The sequence below is a fragment of the Amblyomma maculatum genome, chromosome 1 (assembly GCF_055883805.1).
Source record: "Amblyomma maculatum isolate TAMU_Amacu chromosome 1, ASM5588380v1, whole genome shotgun sequence".
Classification (NCBI taxonomy): domain Eukaryota; kingdom Metazoa; phylum Arthropoda; class Arachnida; order Ixodida; family Ixodidae; genus Amblyomma; species Amblyomma maculatum.
In genome coordinates, this window is record NC_139344.1 from 384,183,536 (window position 1) to 384,208,195 (window position 24,660).

General features: G+C 47.5%; 1 protein-coding gene across 5 annotated transcripts in view; it reads left to right on the forward strand.

The window, feature by feature from the left end:
• LOC146208419 (endosome/lysosome-associated apoptosis and autophagy regulator family member 2-like) overlaps positions 1-24,660 on the forward strand; it is a 61,266-nt gene that overhangs the window by 20,157 nt on the left and 16,449 nt on the right. For 2 of the 5 annotated variants that reach the window (XM_084593617.1, XM_084593634.1), the window contains exons 1-13: positions 2,839-2,913; positions 9,240-9,380; positions 9,520-9,872; positions 10,460-10,607; positions 12,223-12,312; positions 13,166-13,274; positions 13,978-14,127; positions 18,467-18,844; positions 21,509-21,726; positions 22,463-22,530; positions 22,702-22,902; positions 23,382-23,603; positions 24,240-24,369. In XM_084593617.1, the coding sequence (XP_084449743.1) occupies positions 2,854-2,913; positions 9,240-9,380; positions 9,520-9,872; positions 10,460-10,607; positions 12,223-12,312; positions 13,166-13,274; positions 13,978-14,127; positions 18,467-18,844; positions 21,509-21,726; positions 22,463-22,530; positions 22,702-22,902; positions 23,382-23,603; positions 24,240-24,369 (2,268 nt within the window). In that variant the 5' untranslated portion in view covers positions 2,839-2,853. Of the gene's footprint in view, positions 1-2,793; positions 2,914-9,119; positions 9,381-9,519; positions 9,873-10,459; positions 10,608-12,222; positions 12,313-13,165; positions 13,275-13,977; positions 14,128-18,466; positions 18,845-21,508; positions 21,727-22,462; positions 22,531-22,701; positions 22,903-23,381; positions 23,604-24,239; positions 24,370-24,660 lie in introns of those variants that run through there. The other 3 variants (XM_084593643.1, XM_084593626.1, XM_084593652.1) reach the window with 3 other exon arrangements.

The following is a 24,660-nucleotide window of genomic DNA, read 5'->3' on the forward strand; positions in this document are numbered from 1 at the left end:
CCCCCCCCCCCCCCCCCCGTCAAAGTTTCTGTCCCACACGCTACACGCTGGTACTACTGACAAGATGGCACTATTATGTGATTTATTTGTAAATTGATATCGATGAAATTATATCCACCAGCTGAGGGTGGTGGTGGTGGTGAAAACGTTTAATAAAATATGGGGTTACATGAAGGTTGCTGTGGGGTCAGGCTTAGTGCCCTTCCCTCACAAACACTAGGTGGAGTCCCTAGTACGGGACCCCAGTGGCTTCCGCTGCCGCCATTGCTCTTTTGACCAAGGCCTTTTGGGCTTTCAGGTCGGAGCAGGCGAGTAGGGTCGCCTCCCAGTCCTCCCGGGTGGTGCAAAGGCAGGGTTGGAGGGGCACGCCCACACCATGTGGAAAAGGTCCGAGGACATTTCCCCGCAGTGTGGGCACTCCCCGGAGAAGGCACTGTCAAAGTGTTTAAGTGACGCCGGGCACATCATAGTATTCGTAAGGAGGCGAAGAAACACGCGTTCCTCCGCTCTTGTTAACCCTTTACACGGGTGGGGGTAAGTATTGTGCCTGTTTTGGTACAGCTGCGTAATTTCTCTGAAAGGAGACGAGGTTGCCCGGTTAGAAAGCGCGCGGGCGGCGGCATCTGCTGCCTCGTTTCCTTCTAGCCCAGAATGGGCCGGAGCCCAGACTATGAAGCGGCGGGATGGACTTTCCACGTACGAGCTGTTTTGCAGTAGTCGGTAGGTCAGGTCCGAGCTGTTTTTTAGTAGCCGGTAGGCCAGGTACGGGACCCAGCCCTGTTGAAAGTTCCTACACGCCCCTCGCGAGTCCGTTATGATTGTTTTGGAATCAGAATGTGTTGCTGCTAACGCGATGGCGACCTCCTCTGCCTGTGTTACGCTTCGGGCTTTAAATGTGAGCCCATTTACCGTTTTGGACTCGTGGATCACTGCCGCCGTGTACCACCCGCCTTGGTGCGGGCCGGACGCGTCCACATAGTACACTCCGGGTTTTCTTTCGTAGTGATGAGCTAAGGCCTCTGCCCTGGCCATGCGCCTACCCTCGTGGTCGTCCTTGGACATATTAGTGGGGAGTGGTTTTACGTGCAGGGCATATCGCCACTCCTGGGGAAGCCTTACTCTTTCCTCGGTTACAGTCGTGTGTTGTATGTGTAGACGGGTTAATAGGCGACGCCCCGACGGTGTCTGCGATAGTCGCATGTATTGACTCGTTAGGTGGGCTTCTCTCAGCTCCTCGAACGAGTTCGTCATACCCAGACCTTGGAGTCTCAGGTTCGACGTGGTTACAGGGAGGTCGAGGGCCTTCTTCGCTATTTTGCGCGTGATCACCTCGAGGATGTTCTCGTCGTGTTTCTTGAGGTGGAGATAGGGGTCGAGTACAGCATTCTGCTTGTTACAAAGGCATTGGCCAGCCGTAGAGCATCTTTGCTTCTCAGTCCCCCTTTTTTGTTTGAGACTCTGCGGACCATTCGGCCCACCTGGTCTCCCACCTTTTTTAGCTTGTCGAGTGTGGTCGTCGCTAGCTTACGCTGGTGAATGAAAAGGCCCAGTACTCTAATTTCCTCTCTCTCGGGTATCGGTTCTGATCCAAGTCGCAATTCTATCTTGTCTGTGCCTTTTTTGGAGGGACGAATATGGACGAATTCGGATTTTTTTGGTGAACACTGAAGGCCGCATTTTTTCGCGTACTCATTTACAGCGGTGGCTGCTTCCTGCAAGCTGGCCTCCATTTCTCCGAGAGAGCCCTGCGTGGCCCATATGGAGATGTCGTCCGCGTACAGCGCGTACTGCACGCCCGAGACTTTCTCCAGGTGGACCGGAAGATTTTTCATTGCCATGTTGAAAAACCAGCTGAGAGTAAACCTGACAAACTCACTCGAGTCCTTTCTTAATTTCGTGGTTACTTTCTTTCATGGCTAGTATAAGCTTTGGGCTGTCACTATTTGCCTTATGGGTATATAAGTCTATAGCTTACTATCAGTACAACTTCGTCACAACATCCGGTACCTCGCTGCTTGCACTGAACTGCTCATTTCCATGGGCATTCAACGTCAGTATCCTTTACAGTAATTTTAATCTCGCTGTTCTTTGGGGGCTTTCGGGTCCAATCATGCTCTAGTTACTTAGTAAAACAATGCCATCAGTGTGTTCAAGTTTATTACGGTGTATCCGTCAACTTTTAGTGCGTAGCCCTACTAGCCGCAATCACGGATTTTGCCCACGTCTGTCCGAAGCCGCTCACTCTCTCTTCGTGGACTTGAAGAGGAGAAAGAGAAGGTGGCGACGCGCGCGTTGCGCGGCTCAGCATTGAGGAGGCGAAGCGGCCACATAGCTGCATCTTAAGCCGCTCTCTCTCTCTGTCCATCCTTCTCTGCTTGAACTTGAAGAGGAGGAAGGGGAAGTGGCGACGCCTGCAGAACGCGACTTAACACCGAGGGAGTGTAGCGGCGGCATAGATAATTTGAGGGGCTTTAGGCATAGATGCACCCGGTGAGAGAGTAAGACAGTGAGAGAGGGGCGTGTCAGTTGCGGACGTGGTGGCCGTCTCTGGGCAGCGTTGCACAAGCGCGTGTTACTCCGGAGTGAGCAGTCGTGTGTCGCTCGCGCGTCCTCAACTTCAGCATCTCTCCCTTCGCATCAGTCACTCCTCAGCGTTCATGGACAGCAGACGTGCACGCGCGGTGCTCCCTGGACTTCGGCTCCCAGCCGCTCGCCGCGTCGTGAAGCATCTTGTGCTTACCTCGGCGCCTAAGCAGTGCTACGCACATACTTCGAATTTCATTAACTATGCAAATCGACCGTAATTTTTTTCTCTCTCTCTGTATTCTGAGGTCAGTCAGCATTGCTACCTCTATGCCGCAAAGGCCATATTTTTACCCCAGAACGGCAGGTTTTGCTGCAAGTAGAGAACAGGTTTGTAAGTATGGTTGTTGTTGTTAAATACTTTATTTGCCCACGAATTTAAACGATAAGGGTGATGAGATGGGTGCCCTTGATCCCCATCAGCCGCTGCATGCCCATCGGCATGCCTCGGCTTGGACGGCTGAAATTGAGCTGCGCATGAGTGCCCCCCACTGCTCTATATTCTCAATGTTTCTGTGTGTTTTGGGGAGGTCTGAGCAACACCACATGGAAGAGGGTTGGTTAGCTGTCGGCACTGAAGGTAGAATCAGAACAGTATCAGCAAGAAGGAAGCGTTATCAGCTAAACAATCAGCGCTGACACCGAAAATTAACATCAGTGCTGAGTCCGCGTCATTTCACTAGTCACCGGAAAATGAAAAAAAAAAAAGAGAGAAAACGAAAAGCTTTACCACAGAATTTACGTCAGACGAAAGGTAGCAAAGAAGATGGAACTACGCTGATGACAGCAGGCATTGCTTTGAAGTGTGAACTTTGTTACAAGCTTTAAAGAAAAAAACAACAATAGAGCTCCGTCACACATGCTACAATAAAAATAGCATTTTTAACGTCAGCTGCAGAGGCGTCATCGGCTGTACGTGGAAACTGCGCAGCCACTCTCACGGAATAGGAGGTATACGGAAAGGCGAAAGTCGGACTGAAAAATTAAAAAGAAATCAGAAGGAATAAAGCGACACGTGCCGACGTTCAACGGCGCCGATCGTACAATAATATCAGCATCTGCGTGCTCTGCAGACGGCCAAAATTAATTCTAAACCGTAAATTTCGCAATTTAAGCTGCGTATGGCTTATCTCGCTTGGTTTTTCTTCTCTGGACACTGTTGGTGTCTGTTCATCTGCAGTATTCTTTGCATAATACGTTAATGGTAAGCTGCATTGCAAGCAATTACTATCGAAATCTCCCTTGGAACTGTTCGTCACGAACCGACTCGTTTGCCTTAGACCGCTGTGATTGGTCAAACGCATGAATGCCAGCCAATCGCGAGTCGCCCTGACGAGTCGTAGCATCGTGACCTGAGTCCCTGATTGGCTAATACCTCTGCTCCGCCTTCCACAGTGCTGCACCGATTTAGGCGAGGCTACGACATCCCCAGACGACGCTTAATGACAACGCTGTAGCACGAGCGAAAAAAATTCGCCGAAACGGGAGACGATCTTTCTAGGAAAAAGTTTTTCAGGGCGAGACGCGGGAGAAGTGGAGTTGAAATGTAATGAATGCCGGCTCTGAGCGCCATACAAGAGCAGAAAGAGCGCCGCTTCTGCTTGCGGGTCCTTTCTTCTAGCGGGGAATGCGCGTTCGTTTTCATCGGCGGCGGCGGCGGCCGAAGAATGCGCTCGGGGGCCCCCGTTTCGCCGCTTGAACGCATGCATGCGGAACGCGAGAGCCCGCTCTAGCCGGGTACTGTGTCGCTGAGTCGTGCGCCCAGGCGGCGTTCACAGTGGTCGGCGAATGTCAGGAATCGAAGGGGGAAAAAGGAGAACATACAGCCGCTACGCTTCATTCTGTCAGCCTCATTAGCATGCGTGGCTTTGCCGTGCAGTTTTTTGTTTTATTGTTAACCGCGATAATGCGTCCAGGGAAATAAGGTGCTCCGACTGTGTCGACGTTGTTATTATCGTTATGATGAGGCGGAATACTAGAGAGGCTGTTCATTGCGTTGTGCTCCTTGCAAAGGGGGAGGGGAGGCGCTTGCATAAACTGCAATTAACGTTCAGTTAATTGCATCGAGTTTGTTACAGCTCCCTGACGACCGTCGCTAAGCCTTGCGGACTGAAGCGCTTCAGAAGAAGTCACGTTGCTCAGAGTAACCATATTCTTTCATATAGGGGACTAATTTCATACGACATTTTCATTCTAGATGATCTTTTGCACACGTGAAAGACAGTGGCGTCTGGGTGCGTCGTCTAACATTTGTTATAAAGATTTTTAAGATTTAAATGGTAATTTTCTATGGAGCATTCGTAGGTGGCGGAAATGCGATTTTTGGATCATTACCTACACTCAGAATCGCTTTTTCCGCCTGCTTCAAACAGAATAACGGCAGAGATTTCTGTTCGTCGATCTCAGAAAAAAAAAAAAAAAGTTTTTTTTTTTTTTTTAAATTCCCATGCCCACAACGCAGAGCCCCATCTTACGACCGATGCATCTGCACACTCGTATAAATCGCGCGGTTGACAAATGGTGAAACGCAGCAACTCCCAGATGCTTTCAGTTCGAACAGCTTCTCTTCCTCGGTGCGTTTTTTTTTCTCCATAAAATAATAGTGCCGCAGCTAAAAATAATACCCACTGCTTTAAAATAAACCCTGGCGATACACGCAGCTTCGACCATGTTGTTTACCCCTGCAAACAGTAAACCCGAATATGTTCGACTGAACATCGAAGCGCTGTCAACGGCTCATTATTAGAGAGCTCAGTATTTCAAGTTTTTGAAGCAGCAGAGTAAAAAAACAGCGGGGACGCAGAAAGAAACACTCAGGATGAGTACAAGCTCAAAAACTTGAAATTATGCACTAACTAGCTCAGTTATCCACCCTTTTAACTCTCAGTATTCAGTTATCCACCCTTTTAACTCTCAGTATTAAGTTATCCACCCTTTTAACTCTCAGTATTCAGTTATCCGCCCTTTTAACTCTCAGTATTCAGTTATCCACCCTTTTAACTCTCAGTATTCAGTTATCCACCCTTTTAACTCTCAGTATTCTGTTATCCGCCCTTTTAACTCTCAGTATCCAGTTATCCACCCTTTTAACTCTCAGTATTCAGTTATCCACCCTTTTAACTCTCAGTATTCAGTTATCCACCCTTTTAACTCTCAGTATTCAGTTATCCGCCCTTTTAACTCTCAGTATTCTGTTATCCGCCCTTTTAACTCTCAGTAGCCAGTTATCCACCCTTTTAACTCTCAGTATCCAGTTATCCACCCTTTTAACTCTCAGTATTCAGTTATCCACCCTTTTAACTCTCAGTATTTCGCGAGTTCGAGTGGACTCGTTTCAAAATATTTCGTGACTGATGAATTTCGACGAGCATATGTGATATCCCTTGCCGCATGCCTTTGCCCGGGGCCAGTTTGCCGCGGGGTGTGGGTGATTCACGAACGACGTGAGCGCTGACGGCAAACACTGAAAGCACCTTATTTTCCTGCCGCCTGGCCGTGTTCAGTACGTAAAATAGTGGAGGTTATAGTTCGCAGAATCGATATGAAGGTCGATCGAGAGCAGTTTTCCTAGTCTACCGGCGCTTCGCGTATGGCGTCTTCGCATCCAGACGCCAAGCTTTTCTCCGTACGTATAGCGATTTCCGTGCGTGCAGTGGGTTTATCGCCACGTGTCTCCTCCATTTGCGGGCTTCTTATTCAAAGCGGAAATCAAAAAGCAGTCATCATAAAGCACATGTCAAAATAAAAAGCTCATAATAATGAGTGTTCATTTTTAGGACGTCGTACAATGTAGTACAACACAATTGAAGTTGCGTTGACCGACTATACGCCAGTGTAATATTTAAACCTCGGTTAAAGTTGACTAGTACAGCTGTTAGTTTATTGTCTTGCACTGCACTCTGGCTTAACAATTAAGCGCTAATGTCCCGAATTCTTTGCCACTGCTTGCCTAATGTCCCAATTACGTCGGTATTAGCACAGCAACAGCAGCACATGGCTCAGCAGAGAGCCATGAAAGACGGCAAATGGTCCATGTGCGACTCTAAGCCTGTGAAATAAAACGCACTTACCGAGCTGCAAAAAAAAGTAAATCAAATTCAATGCTGGAACCGTGGTGCGTAAACTCATACTTATAGCTTACTTTTTCTTCTTCGTCTTCATTTCATTTTTATTTTTAATTGCCATCGGCCCAATATTCTGTTTTACGGCCGAGTCAGTTCATCGAAAGGGATTTATAGAGATTTGTTTAGCAACAGACGAATCAAGGTTTATTCTCTGGGGCCAGTTACAAATCCTGTATACTCTTCACAAGGCACACCTGCTGTCACGTCGTGTGAACTCTGGATACGTTGTTTATGCACTCAAATGCTCCCAGCAGATACCACGGATGACTGCGAGAAAACAAAGAATTATAGAGTAAATTCACATATTGTTTCACAAAAAGTTTGGCTCTACGAATTGTATATCATTTCACTAAAATTACTAAAAGAAAGGAGGAAAATGAAATGAATATTTATGGCGCAACTATAATGGACAGAAGTGATAGCTGGTGATCTAACACCAAGAAAGAGGAGAAGGCGCAGAGTCGAGTGAATATGGCTGAAACAGTGCTATAACAAATTCGGCTGGCAATTATAGATTTTAGTAGTTATAGAAATAATTAATTTTCAACCATTGTTTAACATGACAGCTACATACTGTCGTAAGAAACGCGACATAGCACATTTTTCGAAAATGCATGTATTGGTACCTCTCTCTAGCTCATTAGCCTAAGTGCACGAAACTGCGGAGGTGCCGCTATTGCAGCAGTTCGCCAGCTCTCCTACTGCGCACTTTATGTATTACGCGCGCCTCGTTCTGCCCCTTCGTTGGTGTTCTAAATAAAGCTTCACAGTTAATAGATGACGCCATTGACGGCACTTTCTTTTCCAGGCTGTAAAGCCAACTTAAAATATCACAGAGTTAAATATATGTAATGAGTTTATACGACCTGATTGGCCATCTTGTGGGCAAATATAAAGAACGAACTTTAAAGTTCTGTCATGATCTGCCAGATAATACGGCTTCAGCCTTAATCTCGCGAAGTGCACCCGCCTGGATAGCTCGTTGGCTATGGGCTTGGTCTTTGAGACCGAGGTCATAGAAGCCATTGGGTAGTTTTTGGTGCATATCAAGGAAGAAATGAGACGAAGAACTTTACCACTGAATGTCTTAGTTACATATTTTTGCTTAACAATTTACTAGTCAATGATTTTCGCACTGCATCACTCCATTGTAGTTTGATTCAAGCTATACGTGCATGTATGGGACATGCACTTAACTCAGTCACTCGTGCGTTTGATTAACTATACTTTTACATTGCTGTACCCGGAAGCACTTCGCACCCGCCTTCCGGCTTCACTTCGGCGAAAACATTCTTGCATCAGGAACACTGCTTTGCGCCTAACAAGGGAAGCCCAGAAATGGGAACTATCCCCTATAGTTGTCGATGTAGCGATTATATCGTGTACATTTAGAGATGCCAGGCTCGAAACGAACCTATAGAGTCCTTTTTCGCTCGCTAAATACGTGGAGGTGCGCGCGGCTTGACGGGGCTGAAAAAGAAAGGTGGGACTTATATCTATATATTCTCTCCATATAGCTTGTTAGTCCAGGGTCCCGACAGAGCCAATGGCGCGGCCTCGAAGGCAATACGCCCGTGCTTGATGGTGTCCTCCGCGACATTTGCCAGCGGGATAACGAGGAACGGTCCCCACATGCAGGCTTGCGCGGCAGGCTAGCTACGCCGAACGCGCTCTTCCCGGAAGGCAGTGCGAAACAAATGAAGAAATAAGAGCTGCGGGCACGATAGCGAGAGCCTGGGAACAATGAGGAAGCGTAGGGAGCGGGGAACTGCGCGCACTTGTTTTCTGCTTTAAGGTAAAGGGCACAGTTCGGGCCACGCGCCGTGCCTCTATGCCCGTTCTTGCGGTGTGAAACACGCCGGTCGTGTCAGTGGTGTAGATGAAAGAAAAGAGCTGGACGATTATTGAGATAAATTTTATTTGACTCGGAGGTCAGGTTCTTACCCACTGATGTAACATTTTTGGCTGTTCTAGTTGGATTGTGGTGTGTGTGTGTGTGTGTGTGTGTGTGTGTGTGTGTGTGTGTGTGTGTGTGTGTGTGTGTGTGTGTGTGTGTGTGTGTGTGTGTGTGTGTGTGTGTGTGTGTGTGTGTGTGTGTGTGTGTGTGTGTGTGTGTGTGTGTGTGTGTGTGTGTGTACACGCGCGAGCAGGGAGCAGCGCTGCTCCGACCAGCATAAATAAGAAGCTTCACCCACCACGCACGCACTGGAAAATGTAAGGCTATCGGCAGGCTCCAGCCGCTACGTGAATTCTGCACTGAGCTAGCTGCACACACACACGCACGCACGCACACGCACACACACGCACACACACACACACACACACGCACACACACATACACAAAGACGAAAACCTTAACGTAAAATATCCCGTTGAGATAGGATATCTTAGGACGTTTTCAATATGCTACAATAAAGTCTTTCGCAGATGGAATTTCAGAACCACGAGTCTTGTTGCTGTTTGGAGCCCATCTGCAACCTGACGAGGGTAATGCTTGATTCTCTGCAGCTCTCGGTGACCTTTCTTGCGCAGAGCTCCTGTCTGGAAACGTTTATCAAAGAATACCTCATGACTATGCACACACGTACACGCACACAAACGTACAACGCCACGTCGCTGAAGCGATTTCAGCGCCTCTCAACTCGTCGTTCAGAAAAGGCACGGCTTTTCCGAGTGAGTAAAGCGATTGAGTGTTAGTTGTAGTAGCCGTAGATTAAATTATGCCCTAACATGCCGATGTTTAACTCTCTGCGCGTCTCGGGACACATTCTCCGAGCTTGACACTGGTTGCACCCCTCGTGGTGCCTCGCAGAAGGACTTCCACTACGAGTTCACAGAGTGCGACGACGCTGGCGGCCGGTGGCGGGTTTCGGTGCCTCGTCCGCAGACGTGCGTGGGCGGCGCCCCCAACGCGCCGCAGCGGGTGGAGGACTGCACGACGTCATGCGCCGCGGGCTCATACTTCGACCGGACGCGGTTGGCGTGCGTGCGCTGTCCCGCGGGCAAGTACTCGCTCGGAGGGGGCCTGCGCTTCAGCCAGTGGGATGGCGAGCTGCCGCCCGGAATGCACGTGCTCACCGAGGCCATCGAGTCCAGCTTCCGCACCAGGAGACCCATGTCAGCCTCAGTCTCCTTGGGTCCGGGATCGGGAGCCAACTGCTCGGCGTGAGTATACCGTATACCCTGGCTATGCTTACACGTTGGCAGAAGCTGTAGGCTGCGGAAGGACAATACACTCTGAGGAAAGGACGCTTGTTTCTGGTGGGGCAAGATCGGATGGTAGGAGGGTGCGAACAGGTAAGGGTCGTCAGATGGCCTTGAAAAGTTCGTGGTATGCAACTTCTTCGCTTTCTCGCACAAATTCGGATTGGTGTAGATGGAGGTGAGGACGAAGGTCCGAAGTCTGTCTGGGAAGGGGGATATAGTTTCAGTGGTCACCGAGTGACAGAGCAGCATTGGCATTGCAGAATTTCTGCGGATATGGCTCGAGCTTGCCGCCTCGTATGGCGCGCTGTTCATTATTTCTCACTGTTAAGTTGTGACCAAGTTATCCTTGATCTGATGAGTTCAGATGCCTCGATCAAGGCCAGAGAACATGGAAGTGTTTGCCACTTCCTTCTTGAAGTTGATTTTACTTTACTCTGCTCCTCTCTCTTTATAGTGCTATAAACCATTTTCTAAACCTTAAAATGTATTTTGTAACACGCGTCATTCTCACTCGTGAACTTGTTCTGCGCTGGCGGCTACTGCAGGTACGGCTGGAAGGCGTTCCAGCCCTACGTGGCCTCCCAGGGGGGACCATGCGTGTCGGTGCTGACTTACTCCGCCAAACTGGTGAAACCCGGCGTGCTCACGTACACCTACCAGTACACCGACGACACTGTTATCTTCAACTTCGAGGTGCGCATGCAGGGGACTGGCTTGTTCGCTCTGCAGCTGCCAACGAGAGCGTTTTTTTTTTCGCTTTTTTTTTCTTCTTTCGGGGGCAAACGTAATGCATTGGAAGCATGTTAGAGCTGTTACGACATGCTTTAACGTAGATGTACGGTATAGAACTACAGCGGGAAGTTTGTGAAATACAGTATAAGCGAAGACAAAAGAACTTAGTTTGGCCCCCGTCTTATCACATAGAGTGGATGGATATGTGGAGCCCTTTTTTTTCCTTTTTTTTTTTTTCAGCCATTGCAAAACATCAAGTTCCAAATTGCGTTTGCCTATAGCTGCTTTGTCTTGCACAGACTGAAGGCCCTGTAACCGAAATCCTGACTCGGATGCCTCTGTCGGTTTAGATGGCGCGGTTTTAGAATGCAATGGAGCAGTGTTTTAATCTTTCTTATGCGATAGCGTAAAATCCGGCTTCGCAATTGTGGCAGCTGCCAACTGCTATGGACGCGCACGGACTGGTCATAGAGTTGCCTGGCGTTACGCCTGGGAGGAGCTGCCAGCTCGGACCTCTCCTTTCATATGGGAGGGTGATATCAGAATCAGCCTGCCAGGACCCATGCATTCAGGTTACCCCTATAGGCCACGCAAGGCACGTTTATACGGCCTGTGTAAAGCGAAGCTTTATGCCTGTTGTGGTAGCTTATATGTCATCGCGTCATACCCTTAAAACGTGTCCCTCACATTTTTTTTTATGTCGAAAACTTTACATTTCTTGATTAGTTACAAAACCCGGCGGTGTCAGCGTTGCCCATAAAAATCGGTCAAAAAAAAAAAAAAAAAAAAAAAAAAAAAAAAAAAAAAAAAACCGACGAGACGTCATCGGAACAGTTGCGCGGTCTCCGCGGTTCATTAGATATTCAACGAATGCGTGCAGCATATGCACAAGTGACTTCTACTACTCCTCCTGAATCCATACAATAATTCACCCTAATCCAAACTTAATCCGCTTCTCAATCCATTTCGTGTTCTTGCATTCATTCTCATCGCTACTGTCATCTTCGAAATCTGCCCGGTAGTGTCAGTTTGAGTATGCGGAGCTTCCGAGCACTGTACTGCGGGTGCAGATCGCCGCAACCGTCCGTAGAAATGATGTTCCACCTACGGGTGTCCCCCACCTACCAAGCTCCGCCCTCCAGAGATTTCCACCCATCTTCGTCGGGCCTGCAGACAGTTCCACCCAGCGCCCAGTCAGACACCGCAAATCCACGATGAAAGCAAATCCAAAGACGCAAGTTGGTCGTCTAGCAGCTGAAACTGCGAGTAGGGGACGCGAAAGGTGACTGTAGCGATAACTCATACACCGCCCCGTGAATTGCTTGGATCGTCTATAAGTTGTTTTCCTTCTCACGCTGAGGAGAGAAAGCCGCGTTGTTAATAAATTTTCCATTTTTATTCGTGGAAAGGTTTCAAATATACTGCTGTTTTCCGTAAATACGTGTCACGTCAGATGAGTCGAACGCACGGCTCCCCAGCGTTTTCACTCACCTCTTCTCTTTTTTATCTTTTGCTGTCGCCCACGAGCAGTGGTGGGGCTGCCACTCTCAGTATTGCGCGTATATAATTGACGCAGGCCCAAAACGACCAGTGTCAGAGCATCGAGCACTCGGAGAGGTACAAGTGGCCGCAGACGACGGAGGAGGGAAAATGGAAGACCATGAACGTAAGTGTCTGCCATTGTTTAACGGTGTGCGAGAATAGTGCATTTATAGGAAACGCTAAGGTCATCGGCTCGCCAATTTCACCTTGAAGCCAGTAACTTTGTATGGTTTAGAGTGGGCTGCTTAACATTGCGTTGACCTTGACCTTTGACCTTGAACTTGGAATATGCGCAACCAAGCCAAAGAATGCTCCACCCTGTATCTAGGTTTAGAAGAGTTAAACCTCCATATTTTTTTTTCCGAAGCCGTATCGTGTAAGAATAGGCTGCCTGTAGCACCGAATCGAATACGAATAGTGTAGTTAAAAAAAAAAAAAGGAAAAAGAAACGGATATGATAGAAATCGAATGGAGAAAGAACCGAATCGAAGAATAACAGAATATGAATCGAATATTTGTACAATTATTTACGATGTCAGTTATTTGCTACTTGTTATTTGCAATTCGCTACTTGTGCGAACGAACGTTCTTTCGCCTAAGTAGCAAATAATTGGCCTCGTAAATAACTGACTTCGAGCTCTGCGCCGCTCGCTGCTGACTCTTCATTTTCTTCTAAAAAAAAAATGCATTTGGCTCATGAGAAAAGCAAACAGTGGTTCGTAACTGCACACATATACATGGGAGCATCTCTAAAATCCTTTTCTTCAATGTATCGCAAAAAAAAAAAAAAAAAGCTTAAATAGCGGCGTTAAAATTTCGCATTAGGGAATATCGTGACTGTCCTCAGAATTTTTTTATACAGAAGTATTTTGCAGATGTGCTTTGATTTATTGCAGTTGGCCAGCCAATCCGCTTTATGAAGTTTGTAACTAACGCTAACGCTAACTAGCAAACCCGACTTTGACGCTCGTTCGCAGGTAAACCTGCAAGCGGGCCTGAACGTGCTCTACTGGAAGACCGTAGGCATGGACGCAGGCGAGGGAAAAAGTAACCGGCCGGTGAAGATCAAGAGCATCGAGATCAGCGGTGCGTGTCGTTTTTTCTTGTTTTTTTTTTTTTTTTTTTTTTTTTTTTTTTAGTCCTCTTTATTCTCCTACTTTACACGACGCCTGCTTAGCATTGATCATGATGATCGGTGAGCGCTCATCTCCATCTGCCCTATATAACACCTGTTACATGCATGTTTTCTTTTTCCGGGGCGTTATATTCAGTTCAGTGTTTTTGGCTGTAGTGGGATGTATTCTTCTCCACTTTGCTACAAGTACTTCTTCGTTTTATTTTCTCTCATTCTAATTCGTGCCCTTGGATGCGGGATCGAATCCCGACCGCGGCGGCCGCTTTTCGATGGAGCTGAAAAGAAAGGCGCTTGTGTGCCGTTCGATGTCAGTGAACGTTAAAGAACCCCAGGTGGCTAAAATTTCTGGAGCACCCCACTGTGGCGTCTCTCATAGTCTCTCTGGGACGTTAAACCCCATAAACAAAACCAAACCAATCGCATTCTAATTCGTAGCTTGCGGCTTACACTTTCTTTATTATTTATGTGCCGCGTCTTGCTTCTTTTTACTAAGGTTTCGGTCCCCTCAGCTTTATAATGAAACCATTAAAATAGAAAGTATATTTCAATACAGCATTTTCTTGAAGGCTATTTAGTCGTTTTGCAAATCTTCAGTACGTGGGCCTGTGCTGTGTTAAGTGGGCTCCCGCCACGCATGCGCCTCGTTCCCCGCAGGCGTGGCCTACACCTCCGAGTGCACACCGTGCGCTCCCGGTACGTTCAGCGACTCCGAGGGTGCCGTTGAATGCAAGCCGTGTCCCCTGAACACCTACTCCATCGGGGACGCATCCGAATGCAAGCCCTGCGGACCGGAGGAGTTCGCATGTGAGTGTAACCATGCAAGTCTTCACTCTGGGGAATGAGTGGACGAATGGGACCTGTGGGTGAAAGTTGAGGAAGAAAAGGAGAGCGGGAAGGGGGGGGGGGGGTGATTTATCGGGTTATCCTTAGTGAAAAATACCCTATGAGTCACAATAACCTCATTCTCTCATACTATACTAAGATATTAAACTCCTACAAATCTCATATCTCGTCATACAAATATCATTCAGCGTATGAGAAATATGTGAGATTGAATGAGGTTCGTATGATTTAGTATGAGATCAGGATGAGAAATATGTATCAGGTTATTGTTACCAATACGGTTTTTTCGCTAGGGTAGCCTGCATTCGCGTGCTTCACTAATTGATTTGTGAAACGTCAGTAGCCCGAAATAAGCGTTCTGCACTTTTCATGTTACAAAAAAGAAGTGCGTTTGTGGCAGGCAGGTAGTGGCGAGGGCGGTAGTGGGGTGTTCTGCAAATTCTGACAAGCTAGCGGCAGATCTAGAGCAGCCAACGGCCGGTCGTCAACGTTTTTCTTTTTTTCTTTTGCCTTTATTTGTCGCGGGTCGTCACATGCAAATGCGCGATTTCAAAAAGGCAGTGCCGTTTACATAACTTATCGTAGCCCTCGCTTTTAAGTGCGTTTCTTGAAATTGTCCGTGGAGCTAAACTTTGTTCTGAATGAAATGCCAATGTCTTCAAGCAATTGTAACGGAGGAAGCAACGTTCAGGATGTGTTCTTTACTCCGCGTGTTCTTTCGCATAGGAAGCCACGAAAATGTGGTAAGTAGAAACTAGCACAGCTGCAGCTAAAATATATATAGTAGTGCAGGTGTCCTCAGCCGCGCGATCGTGACGCTGTTCTACTATCGCTATAGCTGATATACACCCCTAAGGCCAGTGAAGCGAAAGAGACGGATCGCGTGACTTCGTTTCAGGCGAAGCAGGAAGGGCTGATATAGTTCCCATTCTGCGTGTCCGGCGTCTTTGCACTTCTTTCGCGATTTTCATCTCACTTGAGTCTCGCCTTTTTCCGACTGGAGGCATACGCAGTATATTTTGTGCGCCCCTTTCATAACCCCTAGCTGTTTTCAGTGTGAAATCAGTAATCCAGGGAATTAGGGCCTAAGTAATGCGGGGTATCAGAGCCTAGCAAAAATCGTCAGACACGTTTGTCCACTAGTAGCGCTTGCACACATACGCCACGCACGCACGCACACACAAGGAAAAAAGTAATTGAAGCGCAACGGATTAGAATGCAGGAATTTCTAGTGGGAAGCGAATATGAAACTTCGTAGTTATCGGCGCTTTTCTTTTTTTTTTTTTTTTGCATTCATATTCTACAATATTTAAAAAATAAAAAAAGAAAACGTCAGCCGTACGTGACTGACGTAGTATGGCTATTTTTTATGATTTTGTGGTTTTGATGCGTGGGAGCCAGTCTGGTGCTGGATCCAGAAGTTTTAATAACTTCACAGTACATCACAATAGCTTTTTTGAAGCATTCTCGCACTGGACGTGTGTCCCACCTGCTTCTCCATATACTATTCAGGCCCAGCGCCATTACACGATTATATGGACATCGTCCTCCTTTTTCAAAGTTCAAAGTCGAAAGTTTATTTGCAATCAGCAGTTACGAGGAAGCCAGGGAAAAAGCCGCATAAACAGCTTGAGCGGTGCGCCGGCTTCCTTAACTGGGACCTGAGGGGCATAATCGGGAGCAATCTCATGCCGTGAGAGTTAAGCTGCAAATCCTTCTTAATAGTCATTTTGAGGACGGCCCACAAGGAAGCTGCTTCCCAGCAGTCCAAAAAAATATCGTCGCCTCCAATCACTTCCCGTGTGCAGACTGCGACACACGCTAGTGCAGTGCTTTGCCCGTCTCTCTGCGCGCAAAAGGTTCCGCGCTTACTACTCGGTTCAACTATGTTAAAACTCTGTTATTTTTGTTTCACTCATTCAATTGCCGCCGGAATTCTGCACACATGTCAAACAACACGGTACTTCGTTTTTCTGCAAACATTGGAACACGCGTAGCGACAGCGACTATTGTCTTTTTTTTTTTTTTTTTTTTTTCATTTGCTAAAAGTTTTTAGTTCCGGCTTCGCAGCGTACGGCTTGATGCCAGGCCTATGCGCCGCAACGCGGGTGCGCGCTGTAAACAAGAATTCGACTACAAATGAGCGGGCGAAACAATAGCGGTAGGCGGCCCCGCATGACTAATCACAGCTGTCTATCGGTAGCACGAGAGCGCGACGCGAAGCGCGGGGGACAGCGCAGACATTAAAGCGTGTGCGTAGGTACGAAGAAGAGTGGGAAGGGCGGAGGGGGGGGGGGGGGGGGGGCTGTCCGTTGTCATGGCAGCGGCCAGGTGCTCTTCTTACCCTGATCGCGTTACCCGGACGCGCCGTTATCGGCAAATTGAAAGGCGGGTCGTTTCCTCGCGAGGCGTGACTTCGCCGCCGTATTACATTGACAGGTATAGTGTGTACCTGGCGGTCGCGCCTCGCAAAGAAAACAAGTAAAATGTAGAAAAACAAATAAAGAAAAATTACGGCTGCTAAAGGGCCGGCGGTGGACGATAAGCTTGCTCGTAGACGAGGCTGTGAAAGGCGCCTGCTCCGGGGTACTTTTTATATGCGTTTCATGGAACCTATAGGTTGAAGTCTGACAACGATAGAAGTATTTCTTTTTTGCCGCAGTCTCATAAATCATGAGCAGCAATGGATTTGAATGAAATAATTGAAGAGTCGCTTGGTGATGGAGCGTACGTCTCATGCCCCTGTAATCATCGCCTTCTTGATTACAGATGCCAAGAACTGCGTTGCTTCATATTTAAGCGCGTTCGCGTTAAAACGTTCATGCTTACGAGGCACCAGAGAGTCAAAGATGGGAAGTAACCTACCACATAACTGTGCGTGACCTTATGGCGGTCGTAATCGGAGAATCGCCAAACGTAATACGCTCATGTGATGCACGATGTCAGTACGACCTACACAACCCTAGGTGATCGAAACTTCCAGAGTCCTAAAGTGTACGGCGTCTCTCATAGCAAGACTCGCTTGGGACGTTAAACCCCACAAACCAAACCAAACCGTAATCGATGAGTGTATAGCCCAGAGAACAAAGAAAAAAGTCGGAGGATGTCGCTGCGCAAGGAAGTCGTTAGCGAACAAGATAGCACCCATCTCTAGAGAGACCGGGTTCCGGCGGTCTGGAATGATGCGTCAAGGTTTTCTGCTGAGAGGCAAAGAGAGAGAGAGAATGGAGAGGCAGAGATGAAACAGTAGGACGACAAAGCTGTTCAATAACATATTGATAGAGTTGCGGTGCTTACTTGGAATCTGGAATCTCTTCATACCGGAGCGGAGTGGGCAGTGTGTATATATATATATATATATATATATATATATATATATATATATATATATATATATATATATATATATATATATATATATATATATATATATATATATATATATATATATATATAAATATATATATATATATATATATATATGCCACACCGCTGCCCATCTTCTAGCGCCACCAAGTGGCCGAATGTCTTGGCGCGTGGCTGGACGTCGTCCTCGTCTGTCTTGAGTTTCGCTTGATTAAAAAAAGGGCAGCTCGGTTGTTGTTCTGTGTGCTACGTGTGTTGGTGACATTTGGTGGGAGGTGCTGGGTAAGATCCCATGTACGTTGTCCCCGAAGACGTCAGTGACGCTATATATATATATATATATATATATACTTAGAAACTTTGTGTTTGTTCGGATAGTGCTGGTGAAGGTCAGCTGTGCATGCTTTTATCCAGAGTTCCCGAACTTTGCCGGTCACTCAACTGCTGATTATAGCCTAATGACATTAAATATTGCATTCTGACTGGCCCAGATTGTTAGGCTCTTACAGTCGGCGCCAAACCCATGTAGAGTGCTGGGGCGTTGCACAGGCCTGCTAACAAAGCGACATCTTAACGCGGATCTTGCGTTCTAGAAATGACGCAGAGTGCCCCATTCTAGAGGCGAGTTGCCTACAAACCATCAGCCGAAGTATCATAGCGCTTTTATTTAGCAGCCTACGTGAGTATGACGTCAACCTATATCGTCTCGTAAGCCCTCGATTAGCCGAGGTTGCTCGAAAGCTGCGGGGCACCACATATGTGTCACACCACTATATCACTTGTAGCTGGTGCATACGCTAAGTAGCACTGACAGATTTGAAGTGGCACTGAGTGGCACTAAGTTTCACTGGCAGACAGAGAAGAGACGAAGTTGAAAACTGTCTGAAATGACCACCCGTTTGTGAGGAGCTAAAGGCATCCCCGCTGTTCGCAGTGCCTGGCTCGTCGCAGTGCGGCAAGCGGCCGGCGTGCACTCCGGACGACTACTACGAGATGCGCAGCCCGTGCGACCACCGCACCAACATGACGACGGTGTCGTACGACTGGGTGTCGCCCAAGGTGTGCGACCCGCACCACCCGGACTCTGTGCACTTGCCGGTGTCCGGAAATACGGTGCCCTGCCCGCCGTGCAACCCGGGCATGCACCATGGAAGCAGGCACATGTGCGACTACTGTCCGCCCGGAAACTATTCGGACGGTTACAAGGAGTGCCAGGACTGCCCGGCGTCGACGGTGCCAAACTACGGCTTCTTCTTCAAGACGTGGCAGGAGCTTCCCAGCAACATGGCGTCGCGCTGCATGAGCCTGCAGGGTAAGACGCATTCACGGCTGCTGTAATAGCGGTGCGGTCACAGTCATTCTTGATAATTTTTTTTTCAATTCTCACCTGAGGATTTTCCTTTCCTTTTAAAAAAGGGAGGAGGGGATGTTTCATGTATGCTAGTAATGTGAAAGATCACTATTCCGTCATTAATTCTGTGATGCTATTGAAGGAGTTGTTGTTGTTGTAGTGGTTATAAATAACCACTACAACAGACCAGATCGAATTGGCCGAGATATCAAAGGTAATCAATAAGCGCAAGGTGGCCGATATAAGGAAGTATAACATGGAGAAAATTGAGCATGCTGTAAAGAACGGGGGAAGCCTTAAAGCGGTAAAGAAGAAATTGGGCATAGGCAAAAACCAGATGTATGCGATAAGGGACAAGGCGGGCAACGTCATCACTATTATGGACAAGATAGTCAAAGTAGCCGAGGAGTTCTATACAGATCTCTACAGTAGCCAAAGTAGTCAGGACCGTAATGAGATTGGCGGTAGGGAAAAACAGTCAGACGTTCCACCAGTGACGAAGGACGAGGTCAAGAAAGCACTAGAAACTATGAAAAGGGGGAAATCAGCTGGAGAGGATCAGATAACTACAGATTTGCTGAAGGACGGGGGGGGGGGGGGGGGGGGGGATATCGTGCTAGAAAAACTGGCCACCCTGTATACGCAGTGCCTGGTGTCATCGACGGTACCGGAAACATGGAAGAATGCAAACATTATCCTCATTCACAAGAAAGGGGACTCTAAGGACCTTAAAAATTACAGACCAATCAGCTTACTGTCTGTTACGTATAAGGTATTTACTAAGGTAATCGCTAATAGAATCAGGACAACCTTAGACTGCAATCAAGCAAAGGATCAAGCAGGGCTTCGGAAACGGTACTCTACTATCGATCATATCCATACCATCAATCAGGTGATAGAAAAATGCTCGGAATATAACCAGCCCTTATACATAGGATTCATTGATTACGAAAAAGCATTTGACTCAGTTGAAACCTCGGCGGTGATGCAGGCATTGCGAAATCAGGGGGTAGACGAGCCGTACGTGAAAGGGCTGGAAGATATATATAGTGGCTGCACAGCAACCATAGTTCTACATAAAGAAAGCAACAAAATTCCCATAAAGAAAGGTGTTAGGCAAGGAGACACAATCTCCCCAGTACTATTCACAGCTTGTTTAGAGGAAGTATTCAGAGACTTGGAATGGGAGCAGTTAGGGATAAGGGTAGATGGAGAATACCTCAGTAATCTGCGATTTGCTGATGACATTGCCTTGCTAAGCAACTCGGGAGATGAACTGCAAATAATGATTGATGACCTAGACAGGAAAAGTAGAAAGGTAGGCTTGAAAATCAATATGCAGAAGACTAAGGTAATGTTCAACAGCCTCGGGAAGGAACAGGAGTTTACATTAGGTAGCGAAATACTGGAAGTAGTAGGCAAATATATCTACTTAGGACAGGTAGTAACCGCAGATGCGTATCATAAAAAGGAAATAACAAGAAGAATAAGATTGGGATGGAGCGCATTTGGCAAGCACTCGCAGATTATGACTAGCAGCTTACCGGTATCGCTCAAGAGGAAAGTATACAACAGTTGCATCTTGCCTGTACTCACCTATGGGGCTGAAACGTGGAGGCTAACCAAGAGAGTTCTACTTAAGTTGAGGACAACCCAGAGGGCTATGGAACGAAAAATGGTAGGGGTAACATTAAGAGATAGAAAGCGTGCAGAGTGGGTCAGAGAAATAACTCAAGTTCACGACATTCTAGTGGAAATTAGGAAGAAGAAATGGACATGGGCAGGACATGTAGTGCGAAGAGAGGATAACCGATGGTCGCTGAGGGTAACAAACTGGATTCCAAGGGAAGGAAAGCGTAGCAGGGGGCGGCAGAAAGTTAGGTGGGCGGATGAGATTAAGAAGTTCGCAGGGGTCAAGTGGATGCAGCTAGCACAGAACCGGGTTAAGTGGAGAGATATGGGAGAGGCCTTCGCCCTGCAGTGGGTATAATTAGGCTGATTATGATGATGATGATACTAACCTTAGTTTTGTGTGGTGCCCGCGTTTTTATTTGAATTTTTAGTTCACAGCTTAACTTACCTTCTCAATAAATGAGCTGAATTATGAGACACTAAGAAGGACAAATAAAAGTTGGCCTTGACTGATTGGGTTCTAACCACGCTCTAATCACAAAAAAGGTCACTGTGACGAATAAAATAACTGTCATTTTATGCACTATACTACAAATAAATGAATTAAATTATAAAGAACGGGGAGAAAACAAAAAAAGTAATCTGGGTGTCGCCTTCTCCGCCTGATCACGAATGTAAAATACATGCATCAAATCCGCTATTTTACGCGTATATCTACTGGGGAGGGGGGGGGGGGGGGGCAGTTGCCCAGCTGGAGCCATTAGCGCCATCGTGTTATACGTTTAAAGACGGAGTTGAAATGCCCACCGTAATTTTTCAACACATTTTTTTTTTTGTTGCATTAACTCCAACGCATAGCCAAAGCAGCGAGATAACCAATTTCTTACTGGGAACAATACTTTTTCGAAGTCGTCCACAGTGTCTTTTTAAAAGCATTGCTTTTAGGCAGAGTGCGGCTCCCGTTTCGCTGAGCGCGGCGATCCCCATGCACAGGCTGGGGCTGCCGCAACGCGACCGCCTGGAAGGCGGCCGGCAGCTACGTTCAGAGCGGCCAGGGACACGGCGAGGACGCCTACCTGATTCTGTCACTGGACGTTGGCGCGTTCCGGAGACAGGACGTGTTCTTCGGCGGGCGCACCACCGCCTTCGGCACCGTCAGCTTCACCTTCGAGCTCGACTGCGCTGGACTCTGCGAGCTCGTCTTTATGTCGGTGAGGAACGGCGAGGGCTTATGGGATTATGGGATCAAACATTATGGGATCATATTATTGGATCAAACATATCCTGCGAAGGCACATCTGGGGCGCAAGTAGTCATTTCTTATAGCTTGTGCGAATGTTTTAAATTGACACGCGTCATGAGAGAATGTGAGGTACGTTTCGCCTCAAACACACCCTTAATGCGGTGAAGTAAGAGTATCAGGGGAAGAACTAACGGAGTTAGGAAGGAAGGGATGGCGTAGCAATTCTCACCGAATGTGGCCACCTAAACCACGTGGCGTAAGAAGGGGATAAAAGGAGACCGAGAGAGAGGGAGGTATATTCAGCTGTACATCGCGCGCGCTGCAGCGTGGGAGTTTATGGAGAACGGATCTGCTTTAGCCTACAGTATAAGGTTATGTAACTAGAGTGGGTAGCGCCTCAGCAAGCTGTTTCAACGAAGACGAAGCTCTCTGGAGTTCTACACAACTAAGCTGAGCTTCTCGGCTAGCTCGACGGACGGCTGCATGAGCTAACAGTATTAAAAAAAACGCTTCTATGATTGGGCAGAGTCCGCAATGCATGACTAGAGGCATTATCCGATATCCGCAGAGTTTCAGATGTGCGAAAAGGAGACACACGCAGTTGGGTTATCGCAGTTTAATTCTGAGTGATTTTACTGAGATTCCTTACTAACACTGCACTAAAGTGGCCTGATCATTATTTATGTATTAATTGTTCTTTTCAGTCTAATACAAAGCAAGGTGTCTCGGTTGTGAAGTCTTGGACGGGAAGGCAAGAAAAGCAGCACTACACGTGAGTGCACAAACATTTCTCAAATTGTTTTTGTGATGTAGCTATATGATTATTTATCAATTACTTCTTTTGAGCAGATGTTTGTTGCGCGTAAACTTGTGTGCGCCAAGAGAGCAACTTTCTTCTACCATCCACCGATGCCCTTCTTTTTCTCTCTTTTTTCCTCCGCAGGCACTACGTCCAGCAGAACGACAGCTACACGTTCAGCTGGGCCTTCCAGCGTTCAGCAAACGATGCGGCCTCGTCGCGCAGCAACCGGCGGCGCCAGCAGTCTGAGGACTCAGCCATCATTTATGACATCCACGTCACCAACACTGTGCGCGGAGGCGCCGAGAAGTGCATCCCCTGTCCAGAAGGCAGCGAGGCCAAAGGGTATGCATCCACTAAAGGAGACCCTGGCCGAAGTTGTCACTTAGTACGAAAAGTAAAAATAGTCGAAACATTATGTATATAGCGTATGCCGCCCCAATATCATCCAAGTTGCATGGTCACATATGCGACACGCAGTGTGTATACACTAAGAGTGCGGTAGGGTGCAACGGCGGGCCGACGCAGCTTTGATAGGCGAGGCGTCATGCCGGACGTGCAAGTCGGAAAAAAAGAAAGGAGAGAGAGAGAGAGAGAGAGTAGAGAATGGGATTTCGGAGAAATGTTTTTCTGTATATTGTAGCTATGTATTTCACGCGCTTGAGGTGCGCTGTACCGATTCCAGGAGGTTTCTCATTATCTGCATGTTTTAGGGCCATTGTAGTGGAAATCCTCCAAAGGAAATTCAGCCAGCGCCATTGCAGTTGAGCACGCATTAAGCGACATGTAGCAAAGGTCTTATATGTTTCTTGTTCCTGTTCCAGATGCATACCGTGCGGCCCAGGCCAGTACATCGAAGATCGTGAGAACCTTGTGTGCAAGCAATGTCCGGCCAACACGTACGTGACGGAACGGCTTCCGTACGGCGTGTCCTCGTGCAAGTCCTGCGGGCCGGGGCTGCGTAGCGAGAACGGCCAGGCCTGCTACAGCGACTGCCGCGTTTACCTGCAGCAGGGTGACGAGTTTGACTTCCACACACTGCCGCCGTGAGTAGCCAAACCCCTGGTACGAAATGCGTGATTTGCACACGAACTGAGGTATTTTATTAGTGCGTGAAGATGCACATGAGAGGGACCTGAAAAACAGTGTCACCTCGCGAGAATTGCGACAAACGCTACCTGATCAGAACCGGGCTGGCATTTTCTTTTGATGAAGGTAGCATAAGCAGTTTGAAACTGGCGTCAATGATTTTTTATTTTATCGCTTTTAGTGACTTCGGTTCCGTGGGCTGGAAGAAAAACCGTTTTTATCTGCTTGACGTTGATGAAGGCATAAATGCGAAAATTGTGTTCAGTGATGCTCGGTTCAAACTGATAAGCACTATCAGCATCTAAGCTAAAGATGTTGCAGTTACTTGGCCTAACTGCATGTACGATTGTCTGCAGCGTATTTTGTTTCTCAGACTGTCATCGTTGTGCAAGCGTAAAAAAGGAAAGAGAAACCTAGTACCAAGAACGCATTTGATTTTGGACGGCGGTGAGAAATTGCGGAGTGCTTTGCTCAATAGGCGAGCCAGTTCTTCAAATATGCATAGGGTAAAGGTCTCAGGCAAGGCGGTGATGAGTGTTTGCCATATGGATGCGAATGCAAGAATCCGTGCTGATGTGTGCGGTGTGTCACAGGTACCTGGAAGTCCGAGGCCGCAAGCTGTTCACAGCGAGCGGAACTCAGTACTACCACGTGTTCAACATCAGCCTGTGCGGCAACGAAGGAAAACCGGTGGCAGCGTGTGGAAACAACGTCACGTACCACGTGAGTCCCTCTGGCACACTACCGCCACATGTCAAGTCGAGTCCTGCGTTCATGCTTTCGTAGCCTCGTCTTTATTATGCGCTACCTGAAAGATAGAAATAGAAATCTGGTTGACATTATTGGTGTCTTCTGAAGGCGTTTTAAATATTTTATAATGGTACCTCCAGAAACTCCGGAAACTGCGCATAAAAACGGAACATGAGCACCGGACAAACAAAACCAGTGAGGTACCGAAGACAAGTGCTTCCTTCGTGTTCCGTTTTTCTGGCGGTCTCATACTGGAAGAGAGCC